This window comes from Anarhichas minor, unplaced genomic scaffold, assembly GCF_050575085.1.
Source record: "Anarhichas minor isolate MPS153535 unplaced genomic scaffold, ASM5057508v1 ptg000021l, whole genome shotgun sequence".
NCBI lineage: Eukaryota > Metazoa > Chordata > Actinopteri > Perciformes > Anarhichadidae > Anarhichas > Anarhichas minor.
In genome coordinates, this window is record NW_027466467.1 from 1,916,768 (window position 1) to 1,927,704 (window position 10,937).

Genomic DNA, 10,937 nt, shown 5'->3' on the forward strand with positions numbered 1-10,937 from the left:
AACGAAGGAGTACCTTCAGTGTTATCATTTAACAGGCAGACAGCTGTAATTACAAATAGTTGTGTGGATGGAATACATTTTACTTAGATCATTTAAAAAAATAAACGTATCAGTATTCCCAAATTGTTGTTTTTAATACTTTTATCAATAATGCATCACATTCTTTCAGTATGAACTACTTGACGAAACGCATTGCGGTCCAGATCTCACCTTTTTAGCATGATAAAGTGACCACACATGTAATTTACTTGATCCTTGTTCAATTAGTGTTTATTACAGCAGAAGTTATTTGACGTTTTATAGAGACAATCCATTATTTGTTTTACACAAAGCCTCTGTGAAACATCTTTCTTTGTGTCAGAGCTTCAATCTCAAACTGGGTGTTAAGCTGCTCTTTTTAAAATGTAACGAATAGAAATGTATTTATGAAGAGGACCTTCATTCGTAAATCGAAGTTACTCTTATTAAATGTATCTTACTAATAAAGCATCAGTGCATCTGATTTGTTATTCACTAATACAACAAGTAACAACTTTTAAACTCTTTATCATCAGTGACTTATTGAAACATAGAATGTTAAAGATTACATATTAAAGGAAGCTGACAGCAATGATTTAAATCTGCAATATAAACAATATATTAATACTTTATATAATCTATATATTTATAATGTTTAAAATCAGAGAAAAGGTCGTAATCGGGACATAAGAGAGGATGTTTTAGATTGTTGTCCTACCTGATCACGACTCCATCAACCTTCTTCTGTAGAGGAGGACTGTGCGATGTCAGGCAGGTTTCTATAAACATTCTTCTTCTCCTCTCAGGAGACGTCGGTGTTTTTTAATTAACGGCAGCTGAGGTCCTCCCAGGAGCCTCTTTAATTTACCCATAGCTCTGTCTTGCAGGCAAATCTCAACGTCAGGGATTCACCTGTCCAGGTAGACCGGATCATGTCAGGGTTATTTATAGACAGAAGGACCCAGGTGCTGTTCTATATTCTTTTCCATCCCTTTAATGTTGCTGTCGTCACGGTAAAGATGTTTGTTAGCATTCATGGTTGTTACTAAAACAATTATTTAATCTTTAGATTCATACTCATCACAGGTGTTGCCAGATGACTTTAAAGACAAACTGATTCTGTGCCTGGGCTTTACTGCTCTACCACTTCCTTTTTCTTTTCATGCTAGTTGATGTCAGACGGCATCCTCTGGTTCTGCCGAGTGAAGCGGATGTGGAAGTGTTTTAAAACCTGCATTCTCTCTAGTGTCCACCAGGGGGCGACTCCTCTGGTTGTATAGAAGTCTCTGAGAAAATGACTCTACTTCTCTCTTGATTTATTACCTCAGTAAACATTGTAAACATGAGTTTATGGTCTCAATCTCTAGTTTCAAGTCTTCTTCAATACAGCATGATGTTCATTTAGTAAATTATGGTCCATTTAGAGTCAAACAGACCATAAAGCAGGGGATGCTTTAGGGCAGGGCTACACAGTGATTGACAGGTCTCTGCCAGTACCAGAGACATATAAGCCGTCACTCCTCCGCATTCCAAATATGGTAACTTCCGTTCATTGGTTTGCGAAGAAAACAACATGGCGACAGCTATAATCCAAGATGGCAACGCCGAAAACACCAAACTCAAGGCTTCAAAACATTAGTCCACAAACCGTGACGTCCCGATGACTACGTCCACTTCTTATCGTCTAAGGTAGATTTGGCAGCTCTAGCTAGCCAGCTAGGTGTTGGACTGTGAGTGAGCTGTGGAGTATGGGAGAGTGAAGGGGGAATTCATATCTCATGATAGTTTCATGGAGGCTTCTGTCCACAGAGAGTGTCAGGTTGATCATTAATGTTGTTATAGAGCTGTTAACAGTAGTTACAGTAACATTAACTGTACTGACAGTAGTAAGAGTAACTTTACCAACAGTTATACTAATCAGTAAACGGTAGTAATATCTGCAGTAGTCAAAGTAAAAAAAATCTCCGATGAGTCATATTTCAGTGTCTGTAGTTTATTCGATGTTTAAATGGAGCGCACACTGCACATGCTCCACCCACTACAAAGACAGGAAGTGACACAACAGCTGTTGCAGGCTAGCTGACCAACAGTGTACTCCTCCTCATCATCATCATCATCACATGATCATTAATCAAACATCAAATCAAACAATGGCACTTTAAAAAGACAGAGAACTTAAAGGAACAGTCCAACAGCTCATTAAATCATCTTGTTCTCTGTAGTCTCTGATGGAAACTGTTAGCTTAGCACAAAGGCCGCTAGCAGGGGAAAACTGTTAGCTTAGCACAAATGCTGCAAGCAGGGGAAAACTTTTAGCTTAGCACAAAGGCTGCTAGCAGGGGAAAACTTTTAGCTTAGCACAAATACTGGAAGCAGGTGGAAACTGTTGGCTTAGTGATTTGATGATTTACATATTGTACGACACTGGTGAAAGATCTGCACATTTTCTTTGAGGCTCTTATGTTTCTGCAGCACTGCGACTGCAGGTTGTGAAATTACATCTTATTAACATGTGGTGGCTGTTTATTATAATTTAACATTAGCAGAAGAAGACATGTCGTGAAAAACATCCACCAACAGTGTTGTTTTCTGTAGACACATGATTGTGTTTATGTAACATACACAAACACACACACATACATGTGAATGTGTAAACATTCAGAAAAGTTAGAGTTACATGATCTGAATAAATTCATACACTCAGTTCATTGAAAAGGATTTATACACTTGTTTGTATTTAAACAAACTGCTACAAATACACAACAAAGAAGCTAATTTAGACTTAATTTGTATTATGATATTTAATAAGGCATCTTGGATGTGAACACTTGGGAGTTAGAATAATGGGAGATTTTCCTTTTCTTTATATTTTGCAGACATTGTGGGAATACAGTTCGACAGGAAGCCAGGACTTTGATGATGCTAAGCTAACAGTTTGCCATCTATTTCCAGGCTTTGTGCTAAGCAAGGCTAACAGTCCTGGACCTGCCTCTGTACTGGAGTCTCAAGAAAATAGAAAACAAGCGTATTTAATGAATGTCAGTTACAGATTCACACATATTAAACAGTAACGTGTTGTTTTCAACATGGTTAGTTTGTGTTGTTTAAAGTCTCTGTCAGTCTGCACAGTACGGTGGTTTCAGTCTACAACAGCTTTAATGTTCACAGGCAGAAGTCTCCTCTGATTGGCTGACAGGTGTCCTGTGACATCAGCTGACAGTTTGGATCCCTCTGTTGTTTCCCAATATAAAATAAAACAGCTTGTTCTCAGTTTGTCCAGCAGGAGGCGACAAAGAGAACAACCTTCACAGTAAAACATCAGAGTGAGTGAGAGAGATAAACTCCGCCTCTTCTCTGTGATGATGTCATCACCTGGTCCGAGTCTAAATTGGCTGTAGCCACAAGGAGGGAGGGAAGGGGGGGGGGGGGGGTAATGCTGGTTTTCAGAGGGGGGCGGGGTCAGAGTGGACAGGTGTGTCAATGTCTGATGGGTGAGTCTATAGATGAGTGATTCTGTTCTAGTGTTGTTGTGTTTCTGGTGTTGTTTTGTTGTAATTCTGCTTTTGGTGATGTTCCGTTGTTGCTCTGGTATTGCTCTGTTGTTACTCTGGTTCTGGTAAGGATTTGTTGTTATTTTGGTTCTGGTGTTGTTCCTTTGTTCCGGTAATGTTCCGTTGTTGTTCTGGTGATGTTCCGTTGTTGTCATTTTGGTTGTTGTGTTGTTCGATTGTTGTTCTGCTCTGAAGCAGGTTATGTTTGAGATTGCGGACGTGTCTAATATAGCTCGGTGCTCGTGTCATGAGATTGTCAAAGCTCTTTGAATTATGATTTTATATTTTATTTTTATTTTCCTGCCAAGTCTGTTTCACACCTCCCGGGGTTGATAATACAAAAATAAGGTTTAAATTGACATACACACCAATAAAGTATATCATCTATTCTATTCTATAAGAATACATCCAAGCAACACATTAATTTAATGGAATTCATAAATGTAATTATAGTCAGATGTAGACTGATATTATAATTCTGTTAAATTAGTTTTAGTGATTTATTGTTTTACCGGCTGTTCTTCCTGCATTTAGCAGCTACATCTGTGTCGCTTTTAGCCTGAATATCCTCTTTAGTTTTCTTTCGATTGTAAAATCTGCCGCTCTGCTGATGGCATGTTTAGATTTGATCATATACTGGAACTATTCTTTTGTGTGAACGCGCTCACCACCAGACGGAGAAACCCAGGAGTTGATTTACCGAGTTGAAACCACCGTCGTCTGACCGCTTAGCGGGGTCGCGGTAGTTCAGCCAGATAACCAAAAGATGTCCTGGGTTTGGATCGTACAGGCCACTGGTTCTGGTGTGATAACTCATGTTGTAACTTGTTTTGTCGCTGGTTCTGGTGGCACTGTTGTTGTTCTGACTGTTGTTTTGTTTTTGTTTACTCTTTGTTCCGGTGGTTCTCACCGTTGTCATGTCGGCCGTGTTGTTAGTTCTCATGGTGTGATGTGTTGATGTTGTTGTCGTTGTCACAGCAGCCTGTTGTTGGCGGTAATGGCGGCAGGTGACGTGTTGTTAGTATTGTCGATGTCATGGCAGAGCGTGTGTGCGCGCGGCGAGCGCCTCCATCAGCTCGTGACACAGACACTGACAGAAGCCGTAGAGGACGAGCAGCAGCAGCGTGGAGGGAACCAGACTCACCAGGACCACGCCCAGCCACAGCTGACCAATCATCAGCAGGTAAATCCCCAGAGGCAGAGAGCTGAAGTACACCTGTCCAAACACACAACCACACTACGTCAGACACACACACACACCTGTCAGCCCGTCCGGCCTTTCCTTCCTTCCTGACTTTTTAAAATGTACTGACCAGGCAGAGCGCCCCCAGCAGGCAGCGGGGGAAGCTGCGGGACGTCCAGGCGTGACACTTCTGAGCCGGCAGGTTGCAGGGCAGCGAGTCCAGGCTGGGGGGGCGGTACAGACCCACCACGTTGAGCATGCTCAGTGAGTCCGAGGATGGAGAATCCTCGGGGAGCTCCATGATGGTGATGACCAGACAGTCTGAGGAGCGGTGGGACGACTCCACGCCTCCTCCTCCTGACAGACAGACAGACAGAGAGAGAGAGAGAGGATCTTCAAAAACTCTCAGAAAAAGAAAATAAACGCTGTTAATGAAGAACTAAAATAAACACAAATCCAGTCCAAAAAACAAGTCATTCTCCACAATAGAACACAATACATTCCTAAAGCATCATATATGTTTGTGTGACACAAAGAGAGACAAAGTGGGACAGAGAGACAGGCAGAGAGAGAGAGACACAGGGAGGGAGAGAGAGAGACAGACAGAGACATAGAGTGAGACCGGCAGAGAGAGAGAGTGAGACGGAGGAGTTTTATGTTCCAGTCTGGAACTAGGAAATCAAACAGGAGAAAGGAGACTTGTTATTTTACCGGTTAGACTGTTTGGACTCAGCACCACCTCCCCCCCCCCTCCTCCTCTTCCTCCTCCTCCTCCTCCACCTCCTCCTCGGCGGGCTCGGTCCTGACAAGACAGAACAGCCAGGATGTGTCGGTCGTCCTCCATCAACCACACCTTAACAAGAGGACAGAGACAGGAAGACGGCTTGTCCAACTCCGAAATGGAGGAGAGTCACCTCCTTAATAAGTCTCACCTCCTCGTTAATAAAGTCTCACCTCCTCGTTAATAAAATAAAGTCTCACCTCCTCGTTAATTAAGTCTCACCTCCTCGTTAATTAAGTCTCACCTCCTCGTCGGGGACGTAGGTCTCGTGGCGACAGAACGGACAGCAGATGATAGACGGCGAAGACTCTCCTGAAAATCAATCAGAAGAGTCACATGACACATGAGTATGATGTCATACAGGTAAAATAGCTCCGTCAGCACCGTTGCTGCTGTTAGCACTGTTAACTTCTAGCTGCCGACTCATCCATTGCCATATTGAGAGCCGTTACGAGGCAATAGAAATGCTCCCAAAATTGTATCTAGAACCTTAAGTTCAAGTGTCACGTCACAACATCACAATAATACAACCTTTAACCTTTCTGCAAGCAACACAGTTGAACATTTATAAAAGAATGTGAATATTATATTTAAAATCATCGATTTTACGTTTTGAAACATTTAAAGTCTGTGCTTGGTACGACTATATGGCAGCATCATGTTCCATTTGACATTATTATCTTTAATATCACTTTACAAATCATATCCATAGAGCTGCACCGAACAGTTCCAAGCTTCAAGGCTTCATTCATAAAAGTCTGTATAATTATTAATAACTAATAACTTCTCTCTCAAATACAGACATCGAGCAACAAATCAAAACATGTTTTTATCTAACGAAATACTCCAAAGACATAATATGTACTGCAGTAAAAAAAACACAGTTTACTCTCCTGCACGCACCTGAATTAACAGGGCGATCTAGCAGCAATCTAACATCACCAAAAAGTTACATTTATATGAATATTTTCACCATTTTTTACGGGTTCTAACATCATAAAATATGACATACAGACATTCAAAGCTTCGTCTGAAAGCCTCAATCAAAGCTTCGAATGTAAATCCATAACGTGGACTACTCTTCTGGTTCTGGTGAACACTGAGCAGGCGTCTGGAGAGAGATGTCAGATCCATGGAGACCAGACGGCAAACCGGTCTGTAATTGACAATGTAGATTCACTCTGAGGGGCTCCACCAGAAACATCTCTGAATGCAGATTCTACACACTATTTACTGACAGTAATTGGCAAAAAATCCTAGTTTTTAGTCCTTCTTTTTTGAGTCTGACACAAGTCCAAGTCAGAGCGATCCCTCCTCTGTTGCTCTCCCTAAGGTTTCTTCCTTTTTTTCTCCCTGTTAAAGGTTTTTTTGGGGAGTTTCTCCCGTTCCGATGCAAGGATAAATAAATTAAATGGAATTGAATTGAAAATATATTGAAAGTTTTAGGTTAGCTGTGGTTGATGTCAAGGGAACGTTGACTCGTAAATCATCTCTTCACAGGTGATTTATGGGATTTGTCTGAAGTCCTTAAAGATAAGTCCAAGTCAGAGATCTGATGTTGGGATTTTAAACAAATCAAAACTTGCTTTGAAGTCCTGAGTCCTTAAAGACAAGTTGAAGTCACGTCACTGGACTTTTCTTTCTCGAGTCTCGAGTCAATTCAAGTCTCAAGGGAGTCATGTCAAGACTCAAGTCCTCTAAAGTCCAAGTCAGGTCTAAAGTCATTAAGGACAAGCAACAAGTCTTCATTCGCAAATATCAAGTCATTCCAAATCTTTCAAGGACCGGGAAACTTCTTTTTGTGACACCTTTTAAAACTTGAGTCCAAGTCTAAAGCTCCGATCGATGTCAAGAGAAACCATCAACCCCTGAGTTGATGGTCTCGAGTCTCAAGTCAAGTCTTAAGAGACTAGAGTCCAGGTCTCAGGTCTACAGCTGTGGTTGGTGTCAAGGAAAACCATATATCGGCCTCTTTTACAGGGAAAGAACTCGCTGGAAATAACTTGCTTCACCCTCCATGTGTCAGTAATCTTTACCGGGCGAGTGGACTCACCCATGTCGACCATCTTCTTCAGACACTTGGCACAGACTCGGTGCAGACAGCCCAGCAGTTTGGGTTTCCGACTTCGAGTGTCGTAGCGGTTGTAGCAGATTTTACACTCGAGTTCCTCCAGAGTGTAAACCAGAGACTGAGCCCAGGTCTGCACACATGACAACACACGGTTTTATAATGGCTAAAATGATTCCGCGTCTTCGCCCTCTACGAACCGAATAAAGCTTTTGTTCAAACTCTCAGAACTATATTTAAATTCTAGTTCAAGATCTAATAAAGTTTAGAGTTCAAACTGTTGTGGTGTGATGGCATCAGAGGTGACACTATGGATGAGGAGTCTCACCTTGGCTTCCATCTCTCGGCCAGGCTCCGCCTCCTTAAGCAGGCTCATTTCCTATTGGCTGTCGTTTTCACCCGAACGAGGAAAGAGGGGCCAGCGGTTGGACGGAGTTTAGGTCAACCTGAAGCCGTCAGCTGACTGGAAGACAAAACTAATTTAGAAGTACTGCGGAGTAAAACTACTCTACTGTACTAACTGCTACTTTAACTAGAGGTGAGGACTCGGAGTTCGGTACCCCACAAGGATCAGTTTGTTTTGATTTATTTTAAACAGGAAGTAGTGTCAAAGAGAGACACAATACTGAGGACGGAGGTAACACTATGCACCATTTGGTTGGTTTCTCTCTCTACACAGACGAAGACAGCGGTGACCTACCTGACTCCAGATCAGCTGATCAGTCTGACAGTCTGGGAGGGCGCCCATCTGCAGAGAGACAGACAGACGGGTCAATGAGACAGACGGGTCTGAAGAGACAATACACAGTATCTACAAGACAGAGTATCAGCGAGTGCTATCACTGTATATTTATTACTTATCTCGTCTGCTTTATTGTTGATGTTAATTTATCGAGTAGCCTCAGAAACACTCACACAGACACTCACACACACACGCACACACACACTCTCTCTCACACACACTCGTACACACACTCACACAGCTGTATTTATAGACTGCAGCTGTTATGTAACCGAAGGAGGGGGGACACTGGGGGATGCTGATGTTGCTATGGCAACAGCTTTACCTGTGCCTGAACCCCTCCGATGAGCCAATCGGGTGAGTCAGATGTGATCACATGTCGGTGATCAGAAACAATGTGATCAGCTGATTCACCGACTGATCAGAGAGGAGAAGATGAGTCTCAGACCAGAGACAAACAGACCTCAGGTACACTGTCTGCTCACAATCCCACAATGCACTGCTTCACATGTGATTGTGTGTAAATGACAGTCATGTGACTCCAGAGCTGTCAGTGATGTAGTACCACCACTGTAGTATACTATGTATCACTGTGTATCACTGTGTAGTATACCGTGTATCACTGTGTAGTATACCGTGTATCACTGTGTAGTATACTATGTATCACTGTGTAGTATACCGTGTATCACTGTGTAGTATACCGTGTATCACTGTGTAGTATATGTATCACTGTGTAGTATACTATGTATCACTGTGTAGTATACTGTGTATAACTGTCCACCACAGAGTGCCTGTTGTAGAGGGAGCACTGAGCAGAGAACCAGACGGGTTCTAACAGAACCTTCAGCTGCAGGATCATTATTCGTCAACTCTGACATCATTACTGAAGCTGTGACATCATTACTAAAGCTGTGACATCACTCCAAAGTAGAGTTGCAATACTCTGGTAATATTCAAGGTGGAAACTTTATATGGGATTTAACCAGAAATGAGGTAAATAAATTGTAAATATAGCGGGTTATCTGCTCAGGCTGTATTTATTTACCATATCATGAAAATAATCCATTAATTTGTCAAATAAATCTATTAATTTGTCAAATACATACAAAGTAAAATGTGTCACGTGGTGAGTTAGCTAGCTAGCAAGTTAACTAATAAGGTTTTAGGTAAACCACTAATTTATAGAATACATTTTATTAAGGAGGAGGAGGAGGAGACGCTGCTGCTGCTGCCGGGAGCTGAGCTCTCCCCCTCCCTCCGGAGATCCGACTGCAGGTCCAAGGCTGCAGGTGAAGCCGGATCTGGGTCTGTCCACGGTGGACCGGTCTCTGCTGGAGGATCTGGGTCGGTCCACGGTGGACCGGTCTCTTCTGGAGGATCTGGGTCTGTCCACGGTGGACCGGTCTCTGCTGGAGGATCTGGGTCTGTCCACGGTGGACCGGTCTCTTCTGGGGGATCTGGGTCTGTCTACGGTGGACCGGTCTCTGCTGGAGGATCTGCTGGAGTCTGAGCTGAAGGAGTTTCTGGTGAACCTTCAGGATTTCATCTGATTTCACATGGAATCCGACGACGAATCCAGAGACGTACCCGGCGTCTCTATGTCAGTCTTCCACATTCTAAATATGGTCACTTCTGTTCATTGCTTGTGGAAAAAACAACATGGCGACAACAGTATTCCAAGATGGCGCGGCAAAATTGCCAAACTCGAGCCTTCAAAACAACAGTCAACTTATGATGCCTGGTTTGGCAATGTCAACAAAGCACAGAGCAACTATAGTGACTATATATCTTTACATAGAAAAAAGTGATGCTACATTAAAGCTCTGATTGTCTCAACTTATTTACAATATTTATTTGTCCCTCATTGCATCTTTTCTTTCAGAATCATCCCTTATTTATATTGTTATCAGCTCACTATTCTTTTTGTTGCTAAATATAGTTTTGCGTAAAACTGTTACATCATTACTGAGGCTGTGACATCACTCCTGAGGCTGTGACCTCATTGGTGGAGAGGTGTACATGTTGTCATGGTGTCGTGTTGCCGCTCACCTGCTGGACGATGGATGTCGAGTCGATAGGTGCCGTGGATGTAGGTTGCAGGTTGAGTTGCTGTCGTGCCACACTGAGGCAACACAGTGAAGATTAAACATCAACAATGTGGTTGCTAGTTGCTGATCGTGTAGTTGCTGTAGTTTCCCTGAGGCTGAAGCAACACGGTGGTTATTAAAACCGTTAATTTCCTAGTTGCTGCAGATATTGTTGCAGGAGGGCACAGTTGCTGTATGTTCAATTGCTGTGGGTTTAGTTGCAGTGGGTTTAGTTGCTGTAGGTGTAGTTGCTGTAGTCCTTGAAGCTTTAAGGTTGAAACAATATGTGGTTGACAAACATCAGTCTAGTTGCTGTATTCTCCCTTTATTGTATGTTAAAGCAACACTGCAGTTGTGGAAAATCAGTGGCCTGGTTGCTTTATATATAATTGCTGCAGATTATGTTGCTGTTGGACTGGATGCTGTAGTCTCTGTCAGGTTAAAGCAACATTAAAACATCAACAGTCTGGTTGCTCGTTGCTGCCGGTGCAGTTAGTTGCCTTACAT

General features: G+C 42.5%; 1 protein-coding gene across 1 annotated transcript; it reads right to left on the reverse strand.

Annotated features, from left to right (window-relative positions):
* Positions 1-4,510: 4,510 nt before the first annotated feature.
* LOC142954948 (E3 ubiquitin-protein ligase RNF182) lies at positions 4,511-7,977 on the reverse strand. The gene is made up of 6 exons (XM_076096321.1): positions 7,930-7,977; positions 7,587-7,734; positions 5,778-5,845; positions 5,464-5,605; positions 4,883-5,109; positions 4,511-4,785 (listed from the first exon to the last, which is right to left on the reverse strand). The coding sequence occupies exons 1-6, from the start codon at positions 7,975-7,977 to the stop codon at positions 4,603-4,605; spliced, it is 816 nt and encodes a 271-aa protein (XP_075952436.1). The 3' UTR covers positions 4,511-4,602.
* Positions 7,978-10,937: the final 2,960 nt, after the last annotated feature.

What these genes read in the sequence shown, in the direction of transcription:
- LOC142954948 (XM_076096321.1), bottom strand. Translation starts at nt 7,977, where the DNA reads ATGAGCCTGCTTAAGGAGGCGGAGCCTGGCCGAGAGATGGAAGCCAAG. An exon ending in CCTACGTCCCCGACGAGGAG is followed by an intron (nt 5,606 to 5,777) that starts GTGAGACTTAAT and finishes CCTCTTGTTAAG; the next exon opens with GTGTGGTTGATGGAGGACGA. An exon ending in GAGTCCAAACAGTCTAACCG is followed by an intron (nt 5,110 to 5,463) that starts GTAAAATAACAA and finishes TCTGTCTGTCAG; the next exon opens with GAGGAGGAGGCGTGGAGTCG.